Genomic DNA, 25,437 nt, shown 5'->3' with positions numbered 1-25,437 from the left:
ACAAGGTCTCAGAAGTGAAGTAGCCAGTTAGGTGCCATGTGTCAGATACTACCAAGTGTGCTGGACTCTCTCAGGCAGTGACCCAGGGAATGTTTGCAAAGGAGAAATTAACAACATCTCGTGGCATTGTGAGGTGCCACTGCATAGAATGCAAAGTGGCACCGGGGAGGCTGGCAGGGGACATTCCAAGTTGTAGTTACCAGAGGGGTCTACTTCCGTCATTCCAGCGGGCAAAGAGTCTACCAAATGCAACAAGGAAATATAAACTCTGGGAATATCAGCTATGGCTAGAAGGCAAATGACCAGTCATTACTAACGACGTCCAGGCATTTCGTCAGTGAGGCAGAACGTTACCCAGATGGCCTGATACTAACAATGTCAACCAGGTCGCCTTGAACTGGCAACGATCCCTATGCTTTTTTTTTTTTTTTTTTTTTTTTGTGGTTTTTTCGAGACAGGGTTTCTCTGTGTACCCCTGGCTGTCCTGGCACTCACTTTGTAGACCAGGCTGGCCTCGAACTCAGAAATCTGCCTGCCTCTGCCTCCCGAGTGCTGGGATTAAAGGCGTGCGCCACCACGCCCGGCTGATCCCTATGCTTTTGCATCCCAAGTGATGGGATTACAGGCATAAACTGACATATCTCACCCAGCCCGATCTGTGACACCTGAATTTTAAATGATTTAATTTATGTACATTGGTGTTTTGCCTGCATGTATGCCTGTGTGAAGGTGTCAGGTTCCCTGGAACTGGAGTGACAGACAGTTGTGAGCTGCCATGTGGATGCTGAGAAATGAAGCTGGGTCCTTTGGAAGAGCAATCAGTGCTCTTAACCGCTGAGCCATCTCTCCAACCCCCAACAACCTGAACTTTCTATCAGCTCTGTATATCTGAATGCACTTGGACTTGGACATATCTCTCTGCTTCTTAGGGCTGAAGCGCCTCTACCTGTGAGCCGAGACTGCTGAATGAATCAGATATCGTGGGGCCTAACACAGTTGTGTCCACAGGGTCAGTAGTTAATGGAGCTGTCTAGAATGCAAAGCATGCACAGATCCAGGAAGTGGTTGGTGTTTGTGAGTGATTTCTCAACTCAGAGCATTGGAGCAGGGGTCCAGATAGTCTAAGTCTGTCCTGGAAGGAAAGCAATCAAATGGCTTTGAGCTCTTTCACCAGAAGAGGGCACCCCAGCCTCATGGTCTAGATGGTGCCTCAGCCATCACTTTCAAGGTAAAGTGAAGAGAACAGAGTAACCTCAACTTCCCTCCACCAGGGAAAGACCAAGGGCCAGGAGACATAGACAGGATGCAACAAAAACACGTGGACTGGACGTAGGATAAAGGCAGGAGGAGGATAAGAGATAGGCATGGCTGCAAGCTTAGTACCAGGATGCAGGAGAGTCAGGGGCCAAGGTCATCTACAGTTAAATAGCAAATTCAAGGTTATCCTGGGCTTATGTGAAACTGTCTCAAACAAAAACCGTGACCAAAAAAAAAAAAAAAAAAAAAAAAAAACCAACAACAAAAACCCTAAATTAAATAGAGCTTCCTGGGGTCAGAGTATACCACACCTACAAACACAGACAAGAACAGCTGGAGTAGGATCACCCTGAAGTTTCCTAAGAAGGTACTGCCATCTCCAGTGAACAGAGCCAAATCCTGTCCTGAAAGGGGCTGAAAGCCAGGTTGGGCTGACTGCAGCCATCAGTATGCAATGTTTATGCAAGCACACACGAGAGAGTGCAGTACTGAGGAAATCTTAGCCTGAGGCCTTGGCTCCCCATTTGCACCTCCCAACCCTCCAACAGTATCTCCTCCAGTCTTCCTTCCCTGAGCAGAGCTGATTTCCAGGAGACACGTTGCAGATTCTAGGAATGTGGATCTGAATTTAGCTAGAAACAGACCCATCAGAGAAGTCTCTGATTCAAGTGACCCTGTCCTGGGAAACCAGGAGAGAGAATGACAACCCCACCCCTAACTCTTCCCATTCCTGGGTGTTCCTCACTTGAACAGCTCAGCCATCTGGGTCTCTCGTTGTACATGCCATTCTAAAGAACAGAAACTACACTTTATTCTCCATCTTCCACCAAGTGCAGGCTTCACTGGAGCAGTGTGTGTGTGTGTGTCTGTCTGCCTGGGCTGGTGCAGAGGACCTGTGTTTGATTCATAGCACCCACACGCTGGCTCACAACTCGAGTTCCAGGGAACCTGACACCCTTTCTGACTTCTGCAGGTACCCAGTCATGTACATGGTATGCAGAAACATGTTCTCAAAACACAAATACATATAAACTTTTTAAAAAAGATTTTGTGTGCCTATATATACATAAGAGTACTTTGTGGCCGGGAGTGGTGGCCCATGCCCTTAATCCCAGCACTCGGGAAACCCTGTCTCAAAAACAACAACAACAACACAAAAAAACAAAACAAAAAAGAGTACTTTGTGCATGTAGGTGCCTAAGAAGTCGGGGGGGGGGGGGGGGGGGACTCTGGAGTTCCAAGTAGTTGTGAGCTTCTGGTATGGACAATGAGAAAAGAATCCAGGTCTTCTGCACTAGCAAGAGGCAAGGTCTCTTGCTGAACCTGGAATTTGCAGGTTCAGTTCCTCCTGATAGGCCTCTTACCTGGGATCCCCCCTTTCCCTCCTCAGTCCTAGGGTTACAGTCAGACCACAGTTTTTTTTTTTTTTTTTTTTTTTAAAGATTCATTTATTTATTTATTATATGTAAGTACACTGTATCTGTCTTCAGACACTCCAGAAGAGGGCGCCAGATCTCGTTACGGATGGTTGTGAGCCACCATGTGGTTGCTGGGATTTGAACTCTGGACCTTCGGAAGAGCAGTCGGGTGCTCTTACCCACTGAGCCATCTCACCAGCCCCAGACCACAGTTTTTAATGCAGGTTCTGCGGATCTGAACTCTGAGCATCTTGCTTGCAAAACAAGTGCTTTGCCCATTGAGTCATCTCCCTCTGTGGGATTTTGAAAAGATATTTATGCTGTCTGAAGATGTGTGCACTGTGCACATATGGAGGTGTGGGCACGAGCTGAAGGAACTGGCTCTCCTATGTGGACCCCAAGAGAAAGCTCAGGATGTCAGGCTTGGTGGCCAACACCTTTATCCGCTAGAACCATTTTTGACAGTTCCCATTGGAGCTTTTACCTTCAGTTCCCATAGCTATAAAAAGTAGATGAAAACACGTTTCTTGCTTCAAAGGACTTTGACGGTGATCACAAGACACACCTCTCATATGTACCTGTGATAAACTTCACATCAGGACAGGAATGCAGCACCCTGTTTTTAGAATCCTGAAACCCAGCTAGGTGGCGGCGGCACACAACCTTGATCCCAGCACTCAGGAGGCACAGAGACAGGGAATCCCTGAGCTTGAGGCCAGTCTGATCTACATAACAGGTTCCAAGGCAGGAATCTGGAGGTAGGAACTGAAGGAGGAGCCTCAAAGGGGGTGCTTAGCCTGATTTTTTGTACAGCCCAAGACCACTGCCTAGTGTGTTGGCCCCTTCCTCATCAGTCAGTCAAGAAAATGTCCCAGATGTGCCTACAGACCACTATGACAGAGGCTTTTCTCAATTCCCTCTTCTCAGATGATCCTGCTTGTCAGGTTGACAGAGCCCATGACACACCTGCTAGCCTTTCCTGAACAGCATAGCATGTGCACTCTGGATGAGGTTGCTTCTGAGTCCAGCTTTACCATGTCCCTGCCAGGCAGCTCCTTGATTTTGGGTGGGTCTGCTTGTGAACTCAACCCCAGTCCAGATGTCTGTCCATCGAGGCCTTTCTGCCAAGGCCCTGCCTCAGAAAAGCTCCAGCTGGAAAGGGCTCAGGACCTCCCTTCCTCTCTTAGACCAAGGCCTGGGCTCTGCTCAGTGAAGTGTGAAGGAGCCCCCTCCTCCCCTGAAGCCACAGGCATGGGGCCTTTAAATTATGGAATAGCTTTCTCTGTCCCTCTCAGGAAGACCCAACCGCCCCAACTAAATAATTCAGCACCTTGGGAAGACCCAATGGATCCTGACACAGCTGAAGTAGGTCAGACCATGACTTGGCCCCCAGGAGGGAGCTGTCAAACATGTAACAGCTTTTTCTCCATGCTTGAAGGAGCTGCAGGCTGGGAGGGCCCTTGCTTGCATGGCAAGATCACATAGCAGTGAGGGGTACCACTAGAAAGAGCCAATTCCTTCCTTTCCTGGAATTAAGTGCAGGTATGTCCCCTCCTGAGTTTTCCTCTAGGTTCCAGGTAACCTGCCCACCTGCCACGAGTTACCCCATTGCCTGGGCCCTCTCCCAGCTCAGTTAGCACCTAGATGCACGACATCCCTGACACATGAGCAGTTAACAGCCTACACCCAAGCCACACAGGAGAAGAGATGCAAGTCATCAAGGTTCAACTGGAGCCAGCCACGGCCGCTTTGCTCAGAGGAAACCAGTAGGAGGCAGGCTTTGGTCACTGGCCCTGCCCTGCAGGACCAGGGTGGACAAAGAAGCAAACTCCCCCTCTAGGGGAGCTGGGAAGGATTTCAAGCCACTTCTAATATTCAACTAAAACACCGTGTCACAGTAGAGTTAGGGCAGCCACAAGAATCCTGTCCATGCTAACCCCAGGTTCCCAGCGCAACCTCACCTTAAAGACCTTCTGCTTTCTTCCCAGAAATCAGTTGCCATCCACAGCTAACAGCACTGGTTAGTTTAACGCATCAGAGGCAAGGTTTTGTGGATCCTCTGTCCCTACAGGCCAATAGATGTACACCGAGGTCAGACTCTAGAGACCGACCCTAGCACACCAACTTCAGTTTTTCTGTACAAGGGGGTTTGAGAAGACCACAGGGTTGGAAGGGTGAAGGTGAGCAGATAAAGGCACACTCAGGCTCCTGACCGTGTGCAGGGACTAAGGATCTCTGCCTTCAGAATTCCCAGAACAAGGAGAAAAGTCATCATAGAGGATGGGATGATGGAGGGTGGGCACCTGAAGACCCTGGTGCAGTCACTCTCCACTTTGGGACAGGCTCCTCAGCTTATTAAAGAAAGCAACAATAGCAGCTCTGAGGTCAGGCCACCAGGCCAGGACTGTTTCTGGCCTCCCTGTTGTCATCCTCAGCCCAGCAGCCTGCATCCCATGGATCATACATAGAAGCAAAAATCAGAGCAGAGTCACTTCAGGTTTTTATTTTGCATTTCATTTATGATCCAGTTTCACATTCTCACAGGGTCACCAATTACAACAGCCACCTCCAGACATCATTGTCCGAAATCCGAGCTGAGGTTTAAAGGCAAAGCGCAGACCTGCTCGTAAAATAAAACAAAATTGCACAATTTATCCTTCATCTCATCCTTCTTAAACCAAAGCCCGACACAAAGGCCAACTGCGAAAGAACGGAAACCCCTTTTCTTCTTCATGCTTCAAACTAAACATTAAACTTATCTGACAGGCTGAACAAGGTCTCTTTAATAATTAATGGTAAACACATGAAAAACCCTTTATGATCCATAAATATTTTGTTACACAGGGTACAAAAATACTTTTCACGTTTTGGTTGGTTTCGAAGTTCAGGAAGAATGAGGTGCAGTGGCAGGGTGGGGTGCACTGGGGAAGGCAAGCGCAAGGCAGGCTTCTCAGACCTGTCAGCCTGGAGAAGGAGACAATGCAGGGCTCTGATCTGAAGTGGAATTCAGAGGCTATGGATCTGCTGTTGGATGAGAACGGAGTCTGTGTGCGTGTGTGTGTACATGTGCGTGTGCCCCCAAGTTAGGAGCTAGGACCCCCCAAGGTAGAAATGACCTCAGGCTCTGGGCCCCCCGAAGCAGGGTGGGTGCAGGAGTCGGGAGTGGAGAGAAGCAGTAGGCTGGACCAGCCTCCAGTGCCAAGACCTGTTGCTACGGCGACAGTTTGGGAACAAACTATACACACATTTGCACAAGTGTCACAATTCATAAACATGCAAAAGTAAATGTCCCTTTTCCTAGATGGGGAGCTACAGATACAAGTCTGAGCAGGAGGACAGGCTGCGCTGGGTCCCAGTGAGGCCTGCAAACTGGACCTAGGTATCCAAGGCCTCAGATCCTTCTGAAGGCCTTGGAGAACTGAGGAAGAAAACAAGAGCCATCCACTGAGTCAGGCTTCAGATTCACAGTGTCTAGAGGGAAGCAGCAGTTCCACACAGGCCTCGGGTGGCAGTGAGGGCAGAGCCCTGTTTTGGCCCCACACAACCCAGGACCAACTCCAGGGTGACAAGACCTGAAGGGAAGGGAAAGAGAGAGCGCCATCAGCAGAGTGGAATGGGAACTGGCTATGGAGGCTGTAAAGAGGGGGTTGGGGGTAGTGCAGGGTAAGTTTAGGACAGAAGGATGAAGCAGCCAGGTGCCTCCCTTCCCCTCAGCCTACAGCCCCAGCAAACGCCCAGGAACAGGGAGAAGATCCACACATGTGAGCAGTCAGCATCAAGGACACTGACCCCTAGAGCCAACACTTACTGAGGAGCTAACAGAACTGGCGGTACTTCCATCCTTGCTGGGTGGTGTCAGAGGAGGGGTACCAGCGCACCTGTGAGAGAAGCCAGTCAGTACATACCAGCTGCTTACCTCGGTCTCAGAAGAGCCAGGCGAATCTGCCAGAGTCTTATGGCTGATCAGGCTGCCGCTTGGCAGAGCCTGGGCCAGCTACTCACCTCTAAGCGTCAGCTTCCTCCTCTTAAAAATGGGAAATTACCACCTGGCTCACCTTCTCTGAAGGTCAGGGTTCCATGAGGAGGACATGTCCGGATTTGACCCCCCCACTTTTTAAAATATACTTTGCATGTGTGTGTGTCCATCCATGTATGCATGCTTTGGCATACATGAAGTGATAGCACAACTTGTGGGAGTTGGTCCTCTCCTTCTATCACATGAACTTCATCAGGCTTGACAGACAAGTGTCTTTACCTGCTGAGCTATCTTGAAGGCCTTTGGGTTTTTTGGTTTGTTTTGAGATAGGGGCTCACGAATCTCAGGGTGGCCTTGACTCGCCATATAACTAAGAATGACCTTGAGTTTCTGATCCTACTGCTTCTACCTTCTGAGTGCTGGGATTACAGAAGTGAGCAACCATGCATGTTTTATGCAGTGCTGGGATTGAACCCAGGGCTTCACTCTGTAAACCCTGCCAACAGTGATGCCTAGTCTGAAAATTTATTAACAGGAGAATGAGCTTGACATAGTTCGTGCTGTTTCTTTGGATATGTTTCTCAATCTAGCTAAAGAACAAACATGGCTGCAAAGATCAAGCAAGACAGCAGGGAAGACACTAAGATACTTTGCAAACCCAGTGTGGTTGGTCTCCAAGGAGTGGGTCTCCACACACAGGTCCTGCAACTCCTCAATGCGGCCACATTTGACCTTTCTATCTATCCCACACTCTTGTTATATGGCTTCTAAGTTCAGAGACTCAAAAGCCCTACAGAGCCCTCAGGCAGGAGACAGCTTTAGATTATCCTATAGGGCCAATAGCTTCCTATACTATGACAATCACAGAAGGCTCCAAACAAAGCTGGATTCTCAGAGACTAGTCAATTAAACAGTATATATCCCTCTCTGTGAGCTTCATGTCTGGCAAGAACAGCTGAGCTGCAGCCAGACAAAGGCTTCAAGGGAAGGAACCTGCTCCACCATGCACTGCATGTCAACCCCAGCCTGACCCAAAACTGTCTGGGGAAAGTTGGGTCTGAGCATCCAGGAGGAGAGCCTAGAGTCCCCTTAGGAAAGAGTGGGGTGGTACTTAAAAGCTTCTATAGAGTATGAGTTAGAAGCTGGGCATTCAGACAACACACATGGAGCTGTAGCAGGCAGACCCAGTTGGCCCACTTGGCTGTACGATTCCTGTTCTTGGGTAAGCAGAAAGGGCATGACCAATGCCAGGCCCTCTGGGCTGAGGGAGATGATCTAGAAACCTGCTCCCTCCCAACTCTAGGCGCTACTTGTAGAGTATATCATTTAGGCCATCACATCCCCCAAGGACAGACAGACGGTGATGAGAATTAGGGGCTGATTATCCTAACACTTGTATACTTGGTCCGTAGCAAGACAGGCTCTTCCTTCTCCTGGCTGACAGCTTAAAGAAAGAAGAAATGCCTCAGGCCCTCTGCTGGACTAGGTCACCCTCTTAGAACTTACTCACACAAAGCAAGGATGTAAGTAGTAGTCTGGCCATCACACAAGCTCAGGGCTCCAGCCAGCTCAGAATCCCATGAGCCCTGCCCACCACCCTTTACCCAGCTGGAGCAGCCCCGTGACAATCAGTGCTTGGCTGGCTGGCAGCCCATGGGACCAGACAAAGGGTAACTGGATGAAAGCCTTCCATACAGGGGAGCGGACGCCTCAGATGGCTGCTTGAAAGTCTCTTCCGTACTTGCTCCTCAGGTGTCCCAACTACAGCAGTTCCTTGGCCCTGGAGTATTGAGATGGTGGGTGGGGACATTTATGGGCCCAGGGCAACTAGGCCACGGGTGCCAAAGGAATGTGCTTGAATGGAGGCACTCAGTGGGGTTGCTGTGAACACCCCACAGATGCCTGGCATATCCCCCTAAAACCATCCCAGTCCCTTTCTGTGTTTCCTCTTCTTGCCCTCTGACCTCCACCCATACATACATCCTGGCACTCATGCCCACATAAACAGCTAAGATGATGGTGATGGTGAAGAAGAGGATGATGATAAGTAAATGCTTTAAATGATCACAGCATCAACAAACTTCACTCTTTGCCTGACAAGACTATTGTGATAGGTCCAGGAATTTGCGATAATGAAAACCCATTAGGCCAAGTACCCACAAATGTGTGGCAAGGGGACCTACCTCACTAGATCTTGTCAGCAGGAAAGAACTTCTAACATCTTCAACACCTGCCAGGAATTGGCCCGTTTAAACAATGCTGTGCCAGACAGGCATGGGTATAAATCTTGTTACTGACATGGAAAACTAACTGTCCTAAGATCAAGTTCCAGCAAGGCACGGTGGTCACACTCCTAATGCTTGAACTCAGGTGGTAGAGGTAGAGAATGAGGAGTTCAAGGTTTGGCCTTGGGTGCATGAAACTTAGTCTCAAAAAGCCAAAACAAACAAACATTAATAACTTTGTATAGAAAATTTTATGAAGGACTCGCACCTATGGATTTACTTACATAGCCTCTCCCAAATTCAATAATTCACTTATTTACTCTCGTGTATGTGTGTGGGCACGTGGGCATGTGTGCCAGTGTGTGAGTGGAATCCGTTCTCTCCTCCTTTCACCTTTCTGCGTGTTTCTGGGATCAAACTCTGGGCACCATGCTTGGCTACAAGCACCTTAACCCTCCTGAGCCACCTTACCAGGACCTAAAATAGAATTTTTAAAAAAGAGGCAGCCATCAGTAGACATGAAAGAACACATCTGGTATCCCAGCACTGAAGCTGAGGCAGGAGGACTTCCACAAGTTTAAGGCTTTTCATTTTTTAAAGAAAAAGAGAAAGGTTTTCCCTAGAGTAGGGTAAGCCAAAGTTAAGAGAAACCCATTCTGTTTGGTGTTCTCCCTAAATGCAAATCTGTCGGAGCTTAAAGGCCTCTGAGGTACCTGCCACATGTCACACGCTGTGCATGAGTTTCACTCATGAACTTCTAAAGTGTCAAGAGCCCCATTACATTACATGGGCAGGAAAACATGCAAGGAGTCTGTGTCCTTGCGGCCACACCCGCTTCCACTTTTCCATATAGGGAAAGTTTTGCTGTTGCGACAGTTGCAGTGAAACACAAGTTGACTTCAGATCTGCTATGTAGTAGAGGCTGGGCTGAACTCCTGACCCTTCTGTTCCCACTTCCCTAAATGCTGAGGTTAGAGGCAGAGGCAACAATGCCTACCACAGGAGAAGCCTGCTATGTTAAAACATGAGTGCCATAGAATTCTCTTCAGGGCCCTCCTGCAGGTGTGCTCTGTGAAGCCACTGGGCTATGGGGCCTGGGACGCAGCAGACAGGGGATAGATAGTGGTATTAGTTCTCAAACCTTTCATTTTTTTACCTGCTATCATTTCTCAAGGCCACCTCCTTGCCCTCCGTATTTCTATTGGTTCTCTGGGTCAGAACCTCTTACTTAGACTCAAGTGTTCACTTCGCTATTTAGATACTTTCAGCCTCCACTTCTGGTGCAGTACTGTCATGGAGCAAAGTGAGGAGGGGTCTTGAAAGGGAAAAACAAGGTATCACTACATGGAATATGCCTTTTAACTACGTCTGGTCCTATGCCATCCTCTACTGAGGATGTCCAGTAAGTTTGAAAAACAGGATCAGAACTAGAGACTGTTTCCTCCAAGATATACCAGTGTGCTTTAGGGTGGCCTCCTTCCTGTTCCCAGGAAGGCTAGAAGGCAGCATCTCAGGCAGACACAGACCTCAGGCATCCAGCTAGACAATAATAATAATCCACCTGCCTTAGCAATCATAAACTCCAGCACTTTGACAGCACTTTATTCACACCGACAGCTGCATCAAAGCTGAGTGTGGTAAAACACAAGTTACCCTAGCGTTCTAAGAAGGGGCAGATTAGATCAAGGTCATCCTAGGAGTCATGAGACCCTGTCTCAAAAAGCACAAAGTACAGCACTTGGAAGGCAGAGGCAAGTCGATCTCTTAATTTAAGGGCAGCCTAGTCTACACAGAGTTCTAGAATAGGGCTACACAGACAAACTGTCTTTAACTAGGGGCAGAGGTGAGGATGGGGCTGAAGAGATGGCTCAGTGGTTAAGAGCACTGGCTGCTCTTCCAGAGGTCCTGAGTTCAATCTCCAGCAACCACATGGTGGCTCACAACCATCCATAATGGGATCTGATGCCCTCTTCCAGCATGTAGGTGTACATGCAGATAGAGCACTTATCTACATAAAATAAAAAAATCTTTTTTTAGAGCCGGTCATGGTGGCGCACCTCTTTAATCCCAACACTCGGGAGGCAGAGGCAGGCGGATTTCTGAGTTCGAGGCCAGCCTGGTCTACAGAATGAGTTTTAGGACAGCCAGGGCTACACAGAGAAACCCTGTCTCCAAAACAAAACAAAAAAAACCCAAATAATCTTTTTTTAAAAGGCGGGGGTGGGGTCTGGGGATGGGACCCTTGAGATGTAGCTCAGTTGATAGTACTTGCTGAGTACCAAGTAAAACAGGGTGATACCTGCCTATGATCTCAGTACTCTGTGGAGGTAGAGACAGGGGAATGAGAGGCTCAAGGCCATCCTGACTCTTGGCTACACACTGCAATTATAAATTAGCCTGGAGGGGCTCTAGAGATGGCTCAGCGGTTAAGAGCACTGACTGCTCTTCTGACAGTCCTGAGTTCAAATCCCAGCAACCACCTGGTGGCTCATAACCATCCATAATGAAATCTGACACCCTCTTATGGGGTGTCTGAAGACAACTACAGTATACTTACATATAATAAATAAATAAATCTTTAAAAAAAAAATAGCCTGGAATACAAGAGATCGGAGAGATTTAGTTAAGCAACTTGTCAAAGGTCACAAAGAGGTTGTGTAATGGGGGCCAGGATCTGGACTACAGTTAGAAAGCAGTAGAGCATGGGAAGAAGCCGGGAAGAGGACCGCAGGACAGGCAGCTACAGAGTTCAGCTCCCAGCTAGCAGAGCAGAGGGGCCCTCTTGACAAACCCACTGTTGCTGGCTCCATATACCTGACACAGACCAGCCTTCTCATTTTACAAATGAGCACACATAGGCCCAAAGGTGAAGATCATGTAGCTAATTAGTAGCAAAGCTGGGATCTCACACACACACACACACACAGATACACACCAATCCTTCTCAGGGCCCATGTGCTCACACACTCACTCACACACACACACACACACAGATACACACCAATCCTTCTCAGGGCCCATGCGCTCACACACTCACACACACACACTCTCTCACACACACACACACACACACACACACACACACACACACACACACACACAGCTTCCCTGACTCCTACTTTGATCCAGCGTTAATACTCATACCTTCCACTCTGGAAGGCATCAGCACTTTTGATGAATTTTCCAGATGCCCAGGGTGCTCAGCTGGAGAAAGTACCACGTTTAACCACATTTTGGCCCACAATCAGAACCTGCTGAGAGACTTTCCTGCTGGGGTATACCTGCCATGATAGCAGCACCTGGCTTGGATTTCCCACATGGAGACTGGGACAAACTCTGGGTCCCAAAGCCACTCAAAAAAACTTAGAAATGGATATGCACTCAGATCCTAGGTAAAGCGCCCAATTCTGCTTTCTACTGCCCAGGTCAGGACCAAATAAATAGCCACCTCCAACTGTTCCTTTCTTGAAGGTATAGGACACTCCCTGCTTCAAGGCTCACTTTTTGGTGACGTCTGAGCAGAGGTTTAGATAGATTCAATCCTGCCCTTGATATCCCTCCTGTGGCTGCTTGGCTGGGTCCCCTATACATAGCTACTCTTTTTCCTGCCCCCAATGCCCAGTCCCCAAATTTGTAATCCCAGTACCTGAAGCTGAGGTAGGAGAACTACCAACAAGGCCAGCCTGGCCTCCAGAGCAACACTGTCTCAGAAAAACAGAACTAAACAACAAAAAAGGAACACAAATATAAAAAACAACAACAAAAATAAGTCAGGTGTTGTGTTGTATGCTTGTAACCTCAGCATTTGGGAGGTAGAGGCAAGAGTATCAAGAGGTCAAGGCCAGCCTGGGCTACATACATAAGTTCCCCCACCCCCGTTTTATAAACCAAAATAAATCTACCAACAAAGCAAAATAATTAAACCAATAAAACCTACCCAAAAAACAAGGCTGACAAGATGGTTTGGCCCACATGGTAGAGAACTGATTTCTAAAAGCCGTCTTATAATCTCTGCACATGTAAGACACACATAAATGTAATCAAACGGGAGTCCTAAACTATCCAGGCAAAGCTCTAGCCTTTATTGTGTCACTATCCAACTCTAAACAATCCAAAGGCACAGTTTATTATTCTAGTTCTCCACAGTAATAACTGAGGCACGGAAACCTTTAAAAGCTTGATAAGGGCCAGGCGTGGTGGCGCACGTCTTTAATCCCAGCACTCGGGAGGCAGAGACAGGCGGATTTCTGAGTTCGAGGCCAGCCTGGTCTACAAAGTGAGTTCTAGTACAGCCAGGGCTATACAGAGAAACCCTGTCTCGAAAAACAAAAACAAAAAAACAAAAACAAAAACAAAAGCTTGATAAAATTCATAAAGATAGGAAGGCCAAGCAGACCCTGCCTGCATGTCCCTGGTTTCTGCTCCTAACATTCAGATCCCTAGGGACACTGATTCCAAATAATCTGGGAAGATAACAGTTGTGGGGGTTCTGGGGTTTTCTTGGGCACCATGTCACACATTTTAGCTCAGGCTGTCTTAAAAATCCCAGCAATGGGACTGGAGAGATGGTTCAGTAGTTAAGGGCACCAACTGCTCTTGCAGATGTCCTGAGTTCAATTTCCAGCAACCACATGGTGGCTCACAACCACCTATAATGGGAACTGACACCCTCTTCTGGTGAGTCTGAAGAGAGCAACAGTGTACTCACATACATGAAATAAATAAGTCTTAAAGGGGGGTGGGGGGCTGGAGAGATGGCTCAGCGGTTAAGAGCACCGACTGCTCTTCCGAAGGTCCTGAGTTCAAATCCCAACAACCACATGGTGGCTCAAAACCATCCGTAATGAGATCTGACACCCTCTTCTGGAATGTCTGAAGACAGCTATGATGTACTTACATATAATAAATAAATAAATCTTTTTTTAAAAAAAAAAATCCCAGCAATCCTCTTGCCTCAATTTCCTAAATACTAAGATTACAGACACAAGCTACCAATCCTGAGAAAAGACAACAATTCTGTTGCTGCAGCCCCAGAGGCAGGAGCAGACAGCCTATGCCAAGTAAGCACCCCCAACTTCCACTCAAAATGGCTTACCTGAGCATGTAGGGTGGCGGCAGCAGCAGCAGCAGCAGTGGCAGCTGGGTAGGTGAACGTGGTATGTGAAATGGCTGGGGTCAGCTCTGTGGTGTAGAGAGGGTAAGGGGCCCAGGCCTCTGGGGATGCAGGAATCAGAGCAGTCCCCATCAAGTCATCTATAACAGGAGACAACAGCCTCCATAGTCAGAACACTGGTCTCCCCTCCCAGCACCCCTTTCCAAACAGAAAAGGACCCAGCACTATAAATGAGCCTTAGTTACCCTTCCTCAAGACCAGGGAAAGAAGCCCCGGGAGCTTGCTTGGCATGATGAATACCCTATTTCGTGAAGATCTCAAGCAGGCTATAGATAGCCTATATTAAACAAGAGAAATCACAGAAAGGCTTCAAGGAAATCTCGCAGGCCTGATAGCTTTGGAGCCCAGTCTTCTTGAGTCTAGAGAAGGCTGCAGAGGAAGAAGTGGGATGCTAAGTTTCAGGGTAAGTGGCTATGGGTGAAAGAAAGTCCCAGAAAAGGAGATATGACCCATCTCAGGATCTGAATATGTGCAGGTTAACAAGAGCCTGCTCGTCTAGGCTGAGCCAGAGGGCAGGAGAAGGAAGGTCAGAGCCCCACTCACAAGGGTCCCGGGCGATCAAGTGTGCTCCTAGAGCAGGGTGGACACTGGTGGGATTTGGTGTTGCTATTAGTTTGCTCTTGGCCATCTTGGTGTTGGCTTTGGCAAACTCTAGCCTCAGGGTCTGCGGGTTCTCCGGATCAAAGCGAATACCCTATATGGGGAGAAAAGAGAGACGAATGCAAGGACCCATACTATCAACTCTCATCTGTAGAGAGGGCCCCAGAAGGTTGCGAGCTCAGCTGTAAGACTTTTCCACACAGGGCTACAGTGGAGGGAAAGCTGCTGAGATGTGGAGTGATGACACTTTCATAAACAAGGCAGCCAGAGACTCTGTCCAGGGACGGGTGGGAAATAAAAACCCACATTTATTGGTGGGCAGTAAGGGAAGATCTGCAATGGACAGAACGGGGCCAATCACCCCGTCAGAGAAAGGCAGGCAGGCCCTCTGTCTACTCACATTCAATGCGTTTTTGGCTGCTTCCGCTCCTGCCCGGCTGTCAAAGATCACAAAACCAACAGGCTAGTAGGAAGAAAAAGAGAGGACGGCCTTGCATCTCTCCCTGCCTTGCATCTGCACCCCAGGTCCAGCACTTGCCTAGCGTGTCAAAGACCTTGGGCTTGACACCCTCCCCCGCAATACCACAAACATAAGAACATAATAACAGTAAAAACAACAACAGCAGCAGCAGGAGGAGGAGGAAGAGGGAGAGGAGGAGGAAGAGGAAGAGGAAGAGGAAGAAGGAGGAAGAAGGAGGAAGAGGAAGAGGAGGAGGAAGAAGAAGAGGAGGAGAAAGAAGAGGAGGAGGAAGAAGAGGAGGAGGAAGAAGAGGAGGAGGAAGAGGAACCAACACCTAATTTAAAACAGTTTGACTTTCTGGTAAGGGAATACAGAGGAAAAAAACCCTTGCCCATACCCTCTCTAAGGTATGTCTGGAAGATTCATAATTCACAACCATCTAAGTTAAGCGTCCCTTATAAGCACCACACTATAAAATGATTCCAAAACAGCACTGGCCCATGGGCCATATTAAACATCACCTTTTCTGTAAGTTTTTTTTTTGTTGTTGTTGTTTGTTTGTTTTATTTTTAATTTAAAGCAGCACCAAGGACTAAAGCAAGGTCTGATATATGTTAGGCAAGTACTCTATCACCAAGCTGTAACCACACCCCAGAACCATTGTAAATACATGCAGATAAGGTTGAAAGTTTCTGACTTCACACTCCGGGTTTCCTCCAGGAGGCCAGAGCCCAGCTATCATCTCATCTCTACAGTCTTTAGCCACTGGGGCCAGGCAGTCTGTTTCCAGAATGCCAGAGCCAGACAGAAAGGAGAGAGGCTGACAAGGCCCAGCTGGCTAGAAAAGGAGAGAGCTGTGGAGGCTGTCCTTCTGTCAGGGCAGAAGCAAGACAGCAAGGAGTGGGTCTCCACCTTCAGATGCCTTCAAACAGTAGGACAAACGTTTCAGTTCCATGCCAGCAGTTAGCCTGAGCTGAGAGGAAAAAACCTAGAAGAGAAATTACCTGTCTTGAGGTGAGCTTGATCAGGGACCCTTCATAGCCCTGTGGAGAGAGGTGGCCATTTCAGGGGGTCAGAAGCTGTTGCCGTGCTACCCCAGCACTGTCTCCCCCATCAGCCATCCCCTGAAGCATTCTGTAATCGTCCAAAGGCAACCCTCACACTGAGGCTGAGTTCCTGAGGCCTTAAGTGTTCTGAATCACATGGTACAGCAGTGCCCAGGGCATTCCCAGGGCTCTACTAAATTACCATTTGAGAGCAAGTCCCTTATCCAGTTTCCTCAGCTTAAAAAAAAAAAAAAGCTACATCAAGTCTCAAGAATTCTTCACATGAGCCGGGCGTGGTGGCGCACGCCTTTAATCCCAGCACTCGGGAGGCAGAGGCAGGCGGATTTCCGAGTTCGAGGCCAGCCTGGTCTACAAAGTGAGTTCCAGGACAGCCAGGGCTACACAGAGAAACCCTGTCTCGAAAAACCAAAAAAAAAAAAAAAAAAAAAAGAATTCTTCACATGGCAAAGTCTTTACCATCTCCACTTTACAGATGAGTAAACAGAGGTTTGGCAGGGCCAAGAAACTGGCACAAGATGAGAGTCAGCAGAACCATCAGACAGAGCCAGATCTGTGACCCCAGCTTCTGAAACACCTTTCTACAGTTCAATCCACACTAGAGATGCACTCTTGCTGCTCAGCCCTGATCCTGGGCTCTGGGGGCTCCTCGATCCTGACTCACCTTGAATGGCCGGAAGAGCAGGTAGAGTTCTCTAGGTTTAATATCCACAGGGAGGCCACTGACAAACAGTGTGCGGACCTAGAGACAGAGACCACAGTGGTCAGGGTTGTTCATTCATAAGGTAGGGCTTACAGAGGAAACTGAGTGTATTCCAGGCCTCCTGTACACACACAGTTTCATAGCTTCAAGTCTATCAAAGCTTCCTTTAGGCTTCACACAACACCTGAGCACATCTCCAGACAACAGACGCAAGGCGGAGGAGCCCCTGTGCGTAAATGTAACCATCCTTTTCTAGACCCAGCAAAGACCACCTCCGCACCTGAGAGTGTGAGAGCACCCCACTCCGTAAATGAGCACATAAAAATGTGATGGTTTTGCGCTTTCTACACAGTCATAACAGTCATAAGTACCAGAGTTTGAATTTTGAGTACCCACATATTAAGGTGGACATCCCACGAACACTTATAACCACTCTGGGAAAGACGGAGACAGGAGGATGCCGGAGCTGGCTGGCTTCCAGCCTAGGTTCACGAAGTTAGCGGAGTGACAGAGGAAGACACTAACACCCTCTTCTGGCCACTACTCACCTCGTGGACACAGACTCACTTATGTGTGAGCATACACTTAGCAAATGCTATCAAAAAGTTACTAAGCTTAGCTAGGCATGGAGGCACATACCTTTAATCTCAGCACTAGGGGTGCAGAGGTAGGTGATCTAAGTCTGAGGATAGCCTGGGATACTCAGAGAAAACCTGTGTCAAAGAAACAAAAGCCAAACCAATTTCACGGAGCTGGGTATGCAGGCACTCATATGTAATTCCAATGCCAGAAAGGTAGATAGAGGCAGTAGGATCAGGAGTTCAAGGTCATCCTTGGCTACAGTGACCTTGAGTCAATCTCTGCTACACGTTTACTGGATAGAGAGACTGGTAACAAACTGGAAATAAAACAGTTATTGAAATGGAATAAAGGCCAGCCACTGTGTCCATCTGGCTTTCTTTGTTGGTTTGTTTTTGAGAAGGTCTCTGTAGCCCTGACTGTCCTGAAACTTGCTCTGTAGACTAGGCTAGTTTCAAATTCACATAGCACCACCTGGCTTTCACCTGGATTTTAAAAAATATATTGTGTGCAGGGAGGTGGTGGCGCACACCTTTAATCTCGGCATTTGGGAGGCAGAGGCAGTAAGATTTCTGAGTTTGAGGCCAGCCTGGTCTACAGAGTTGAGTTCCAGGACAGCCAGGGCTGTACAGAGAAACCCTGTCTGGAAAACAAACAAACAAACAAATAAACAAAGTGTGGGTGTTTTGCATGCATATATGAATATGTACCACATGCAAGTCTAGTGCCCTTGGAGGCCAAAGTAAGGTTTGGCTTCCTCTGGAACTAGAAATACAGTTTTTTTTTGTTTTTTTTGTTTTTTTTTTTGGTTTTTCGAGACAGGGTTTCTCTGTATAGCTCTGGCTGTCCTGGAACTCACTTTGTAGACCAGGCTGGCCTTGAACTCAGAAATCCACCTGCCTCTGCCTCCCAAGTGCTGGGATTAAAGGCGTGCGCCACCACCGCCCAGCTAGAAATACAGTTTTTGAGCCACCATGTGGTACTGAGAATTGAACTCAGGTCCTCTGGACGAGCAGCCAGTGCTGTTCATTTCTCCAACCCTCAACCTGGCTTTTTAAGTGGATCTTAACTTCAGTCCTCGAATATGCAGGGCAAGTATTTTGCCTACTGCCTCCACAGCCCCATATGTAGAGTTTTGAGAAGTAAAATCTTCCAGGTTCCCACAGGATGGTTTGGTGCTGTAATGAGTGCCCTCCTTGTGGTCACCAGTTGGTAATGAAGTCAGATCTAAACACCAGGTTTTATCTTATGACTCCTGGCCTCTGGAACCACAGGTAGAGAGCACTTGAGAGAATCAGTAGAACTGTTTACCTTACCTAACTTCTATGAGTCTCTTTTACAGAGTTCCAGTTGTCCTGGAACTCTCTATGTAGACCAGGCTGACCCTGAACTCAGACATCCGCCTGATGCTCAAATTTAAGGCATCTGCCACCATGCCCAGCCTTTTTTTTTTTTTTCCCTTTTTTTCTAATCTTTTTGAAACAGCTCAGGCAAGTCTTAAACTTTCGATCCTTTCACCTGTCTCCCAGGCATTAGGACAGGTATGTCACAGGGGCCTCTGCTATGCAAATGATGCTGGCACCTGGTATTAAGATAGGCACAGCACTTGGGGGGCTGTGGTGGGAAAAGAAGGTTTATTACAGGTTTGGTTTTGTTTTTTCCAAGATAGGGCTTCTCTCTGTGAAGCTCTCGCTGTCCTGGAACTTGGACCAAGTTGGCCTTGAACTCACAGAGATTAAAGGTATGAGTCACCATTTCCTGTCTAAGCTTTTAAACTTATTTTATGTTTGATCTCTGGAATCCACAGAGATCTGATAGCCATAAGTTATCCACTGACGCCCCTCCCCCCCGCTGCCCCCCCAGTGCATCTGTGGCATATTGGTAAACACAGGCATGTACACACACACAAACACACACACACAGAGGCACTTGTTATTTTGTAGATGACTTGGGCATGGTTCCCAGCACCCACCTGAGAACTTACAACCTTCTGTAATCCAAAGGACCTCTTTTGGCTTTTGAGGACACCATACTCATAAATACAAACACACAGACATATATATATATACATATATATATATTACATCTAAAAAATTATTTAAAACAAACATGACAGCCAAGTGGTGGTGGTGCATGCCTTTAAACTCAGCACTCTGGAGGCAGAGATAGAAGGGTCTGAGTTCAAGGCCAGTCTGGTCCTAAAGAGAACTCCAGAACAGCCAGGGCTACATAGAAAAATCCTGCCTTAAAAAACTGGGGGGAAAAGTACACAAGTTAAGTCCCCAAGCACGAGTGACTCACCCAAGGTCACAGAGAGGACGACCACTGACTCAAAATCCAAGTCTCTCTGCTACACAGCCTGGCTTTGGAGCACCAGGGTCTGTCCTAGCAGATGGGACTTCTGAGTGCAAGCTGCCTACCGAAGGGACCACAGTAATCATCTTGTCTTCTTCCCTAGAGCAGCCCCACAGAAACATCCACCTCAGCCCTCTCCAGAGCATGCCTATCTCAACTCAGGCTAATTTTAATCTCTCCCTCAAAGGGCTTTTTGGCCAGACCTCCCTAGAGGCCCCTTAAATAGCAAGTTCTCAGCACAAAGTTTCCTGCTTGCTGTGGGAGTGAGGCATGAGTTCTTTACTCCCCTCCAGGCTTCTCTGCCTGCTCCCTCTGGTGTCCACCATCTATGTTCTAAACCTCCTCAAAGGCTACAGCATAGCATTGTCCCCTGCATGCCCTGATACCCTGACAGAAACAAAGCAGGTCTGGATTATGTGACTGGTCCCATCTACAAGCCACAGACCCACAGTGTAGGAGGGCTAAGTCACCTGAACACTCCACCCCAGCCAATTACATCCTTTTATCTCCCTAGTTAAGAAATAGGCAGTAGCCAGGCAGTGGTGGTGAACGCTTTTAATCCCAGCACTTGCAGGCAGAGGAAGGAGGGTTTCTGAGTTCAAGGCCAGTGTGGTCTACATAGAAGGCTAATACCCCTTTCTTTTTTTTTTATTTTCCTGAGACAGGTCTCAATATGTATTTAGGACTGACCCTGAATTCAAATGTAGCCCAACGTGGTCTCAAGCTCATAGCAGTACGCCAGTATCACCTCCCCTAGAATTCGGATCGTAAGTATGCACCACCACAATCAGCTCTGCAAGCAACTTGGCTCACCAAGGAACAGAGTTGGGTGAGACCCAGGTACTCAAGATTTTGGGTGTGCCTACAGCAATCTCCTTGGGCAGTTACACTATACAGCCCGTAGCTGGGTCTCCTCCCTTCTCAAGCTTTTTATTCCAGATGACAGGAACAAAAATAGAAACTAGCAAACTAATGGTAAAAGGAGGTATGAGCTCAACAGGCTGGCTAGCAGCACTCAGAAGAGGGGCGCCTGGAACCCACCAATGGACTGCTTCCACCATCAGACTCCACACAACCCCATGCACTCCAGGTCCTCATCTCATAGCAGCTGCTTGCGCTGTTCCTTCCCACCCTGCCCCGTTCTCACTCATTAGCTACAAAGCATCCATCCTTTAGGCTGGGTTTCTCAGTCCTCATTCCTTCCCCTGAAGTCCTGCCGTGGCCTTGGCACCCTGGCCTTGTATTGCTCCCACCAGTGTGAGCTGTTCTGGCATGCCAACTACACAAAGTCTTAGAGAGACAACAAGCCTCAAAACTTGTCCACCCTTCCAAGCATCTACTCAGGCACTGTCAAGCAAGATCTCCCCCTTCATATTCAGTTCCCCTAAAGAAACTTACCCAGAGACATGTGACCCAACAAGGCAAAATGACACTATAAATAGCCAAGAGAACAGGCTAGTTGGATCAGAGTTTGTACCCATCTTTAGGCTTTGGCCCAGGGATCTACTTCATCTTTCTGAATGTTTCAATTTATACAACAATCTATACAACACAGACACCAAGACCAAGAGAACTCTCCTTACTCTAGCACACACATAAGGGTCAACAAAGAACATGAAATAATTTACCTCTGCAAACTCTCACCTGTCAGCTACCAAGGGCCATAGACCCTGGAACTCCCAAAGCTGCTCTTCTCTTACACAAGCCTTACTCTCTGTCTTTGCTCTACAGACCCTAGGAGCCCAGCAGGAGAAGTCCAGCTTCCACTTGGCTAAGTCCACATCACAGGCTGTGGTTTGATATCCAACTTCTTGGGACTCTCTAGGCCTTTATTGTCACTCAGAGAGAAGGAAGGGCCCAGGCACTCCTAGGCTCTTTCTGTCCCTCCAGTACTAGCTTCACACTCAGTATCCACGGGCACAGGGCCAGGGCAGTTCCCATCTACACAGTGGAAATTTCTCCTCCTGGTAAGCATTTTTTAAAAAAAGATTTATTTATTACATGTATATGAATACACTGTAGCTGTCTTCAGACACACCAGAAGAGGTTATCAGATCTCATTACAGATGGTTGTGAGCCACCATGTGGTTGCTGGGAATTGAACTCAGGACCTCTGGAAGAGTAGTCGGTGCTCTTAACCACTGAGCCATCTCTCCAGCCCCTGGTAAGCAAATTTAATGGGAGATTTTTTTTTTTTTTTGAAACAGAATTTCTGTGTCACTCTAGATGTCCTGAAACTAGCTCTGTGGACTAAACTGGTCTTGAACTCAGCGGTCTGCCTGCCTCTGTCTCCAGAGTGCTGTGATTAAAGGTATGTGTCACCATGCCTATAAAGGGAGATTCTTGACCACACTGTCTCATGCCATAGGATAGGTGTCTTCTTCATGTTGTATGCATAGCTATTCTGGCCAGAACTCAAGTTGTTTTGTTTTTGTGACAGGATATCTATCATACATCTAAATTCTGGATCTTCTTGCCTTGATTTCCAAAGTATCGGATTACAGGTGTGTACCCCCAAGTCTGGCCACGGTTCACTTTCTGAAGAAAAAATAGGAAGGGCTCTAGTGAGTCCATTCACATCTAAGGGTCAGTGAAAATCTTCCTTCAAATAAACTCACAGTTGTTCAAAGAGACAAAACGGGCTGGAGAGATGGCTCAGTGGTTAAGAGCACTCACTGACTGTTCTTCCAGAGGTTCCTAGTTCAATTCACAACACCCACATGGTGGCTCACTACTGTCTATAGCTGTAGTTCCAAGGGGTTCTGTACCTTCTTCTGGTCTGTAAATGCAAATGTACATTCAGACAAAACACCATGTGCATACATAAACACATCTTTTAAAAAGAAAAAGCCAGCCGGGCGTGGTGGTGCACGCCTTTAATCCCAGCATCCGGGAGGCAGAGGCAGGCGGATTTCTGAGTTCGAGGCCAGCCTGGTATACAAAGTGAGCTCCAGGACAGCCAGAGCTATAAAGAGAAACCCTGTCTCGAAAAACCAAAAAAAAAAAAAAAAAAAAGAAAAAGCCAAGTGGTGGTGGCGTATGCCTTTAATTCCAGCACTTGGGAGGCAGAAGCAGGCAGATTTCTGAGTTCTAGGCCAGCCTGATCTACAGTTCCAGGACAGCCAGGGCTAAACCAAGAAACCCTGTCTCAAAAAAAAAAAAAAAAAACCAAAAAAAGAAAAAAAGAAAAGGAAAACCCAAAAAATTAATTAATTAATTAATTTGAAAAATTTAAAGAGGGGCTGGTGAGATGGCTCAATGGGTAAGAGCACTAACTGCTCTTCCAAAGGTCCTGAATTCAATTCCCAACAACCACATGGTGGCTCACCACCACCCATAATGAGATCTGATGCCCTCTTCTGGTGCAAGACAGCTATAGTGTACTTATTTATAATAATAAATAAATTTAAAAAAATAAAAAAGACTAAACAAGCTTTCAGTAACAAAGCACTAGTGCGCTTCTAGGTAAGGCATGGTCAGGCAGATGCTGGAGGCAGCCTAAAGGTCATGGCTCAAACAGCAACTGCTCAGACTTCTCTTAGGAGATCACAGAGAGAGTCCTAGAATGGGAGGTGGGGAGGTCCTCTTCATTAGAGAACCTGTACTCAGGATAGGGACCAGTGGCTCACTAAGTCTGTGTCTTCAGTAAAAGTGAGACAGCTAACATTGTTCAGGATTGGGAGAAATATCCCAGCCTTGTTTTTCTTTTTGTTTTCTGAGATAGGGTCTCATGGACTTCAATTGGGCTCCACCTCCCCACGTGGCTGAAGATGACCTTGAATTCCTGATGTTGCATTCTGTCTAAACCCCACTCCACAGTTACCTGGCAACAGCCAGATAGGCCTGACCCACTATAAAAGCGGCTGCTTGCTCTCTTGCTCCCCCTCTCCCTCCATCTCCGCCCCCCACATGCTCATGACCAGCCTCTATTCTACCTCTCTACTCTCTCTCTCTGCCTTTCTCTGTCTCTACTACCCTCTTAACTCCCTTCCCCATGCCCTGAATAAACTCTATTCTATACTATTCTATACTATACCGTCGCGTGGCTGGTCCCTAAGGGGACAGGGATGCCTTGGCTGGGGGGCCTATGCCACGCTCTCCCACACCTCACCACACCCCCATAGAACATATTCTTGTACCTCTTTATCTTTTTATTAACACATCACCTGACAGCCTGCTTCCACCTCCCAACTGTACCACTATGTTCAGTTTCTACTCTACACAACTTTTTACACCCATAAAGACCTCCTTCATACCAAGCATTAAACACCTGCTGCTCAAAGAGGATGGACTCCATAAATGCCAGATTTTATTATCGATGGAAAGGGTAAACATTGCTTTCAACAACAATGTAACACCCATGGTCATTAAACCCTCTTACTCTTTAACTCTGAAGGACAACCACGGCCTTCTTCAAACTCCAGCCACAGAGGAGCCAAGACAGGACCTGGGAGTCAAGGGATTCTATGTAGAGATTGTTTCCCTAGAAATATTGCTAAAGAACACCAGGGCTGCCCTGGACCTCAGAAACTCCACCAACCGACTTGAGGCAGTAGTCTGCCCCACGATAAATCCTTGCCAACAGGATGGGACTCAGGGAGAAGGTGTACACAGGGAAACTTTGACTTTTGGCAATAAAAATATCCTACAAAGCAGATAGAATCAAGAAAGAAGGGGCCAGTGCACCACCACACTGTGAATCTCAGTACTTGAGGAAGAATATTTGTACAAAACGACAAGAGGGTCTAGAAGACGGCTCTGTGGCTAAAAGTGCCAGTGCACATGCTTAGCAATCTAAATTCAACCTCCAGAACCCCAGAGCTGTATATCACAGGAAAACGGCCCTAAAGCTTGTGGGACAGCTGGCCTGTAGATGTAGTGACAAACAATAGAAATAGAAATCTTCCCTCGACAAAGGAAAGGCAAGTGGCTCACACGTTGAGACTCCCCCACCCCGCACAAATAAGTAAAAACTGAAAGACAGTTTTTGAAAAGGGAAAAAGAAAAAAAAAAGAGAAGAAAATGAATTCTGTAAATCTTTTTTGGTTTTTGTTTAGTGTGTTCTATTTGCAGTCCTAGAGATTAACCCAGGGCTTTGTCTAGGCTAGCCAAGGGCTCCCCTACTGAGCTATCTCCAGAAGTCTTTTAGCATCTCTTAAAGTTAGAATTCAAACTGGAAAGGGACCGCAGCCTAACCATCCATTCCATCAAGGTTCAAGTAACTCTCACTCAAGTCCCGCCTACTCACGGCTGGAGCTAGGGCTACCAGAGTCATCTGGATGGAAAACACTACTTAGGAGGGGGAGGGGAGAGGAGGGAAATCCAAACTCGGAAAAACAAGACTCCTGTAAGCCCTTCCCACATCCTTCTCCCACTCGGAGTTCTCAGTAGTAGCCTAAATAAAGAATTTTTTAGCTGGAAGATACTGTATTTTTAGATGAGAAAATCAGGACCCAGGGGTCCAGTGAGCTGCTAGCAGCCACTGCACAAGTAAAAAAGTAGCTTTAAGGTCCCCAAGTGCTTGGTTCATAAGTCGATGTCAATTTCCAGACCTTGATCTTACCATGCCAATCTGTTTAGACCCCAGTATGAAGCAGCCTTAGGCACGCTGGGACAAGTTGCTTTCA

The 25,437-nt window shown here is 47.5% G+C and overlaps 1 protein-coding gene across 3 annotated transcripts in view; it reads right to left on the bottom strand.

The window, feature by feature from the left end:
- Positions 1-5,152: 5,152 nt before the first annotated feature.
- The window catches only part of Rbpms2 (RNA binding protein, mRNA processing factor 2), a 32,358-nt gene continuing 12,073 nt past the window's right edge, over positions 5,153-25,437 (bottom strand). For all 3 annotated transcript variants that reach the window (XM_021171880.3, XM_021171878.2, XM_021171879.3), the window contains exons 3-9: positions 16,838-16,915; positions 16,114-16,152; positions 15,050-15,112; positions 14,593-14,743; positions 13,972-14,129; positions 6,484-6,553; positions 5,153-6,247 (exon numbers count right to left, since the gene is read on the bottom strand). In XM_021171880.3, coding sequence (XP_021027539.1) covers positions 6,491-6,553; positions 13,972-14,129; positions 14,593-14,743; positions 15,050-15,112; positions 16,114-16,152; positions 16,838-16,915 — 552 coding nt within the window. In that variant the 3' untranslated portion in view covers positions 5,153-6,247; positions 6,484-6,490. The remainder of the gene's footprint in view (positions 6,248-6,483; positions 6,554-13,971; positions 14,130-14,592; positions 14,744-15,049; positions 15,113-16,113; positions 16,153-16,837; positions 16,916-25,437) is intronic.

Source organism: Mus caroli, unplaced genomic scaffold (genome assembly GCF_978045245.1).
Source record: "Mus caroli unplaced genomic scaffold, Mus_caroli_1 scaffold_11, whole genome shotgun sequence".
In the NCBI taxonomy this organism is placed as follows: Eukaryota; Metazoa; Chordata; class Mammalia; order Rodentia; family Muridae; genus Mus; species Mus caroli.
The sequence above is the reverse complement of the archived record's forward strand: the minus strand, read 5'-3'. Positions and strand labels throughout refer to the sequence as shown.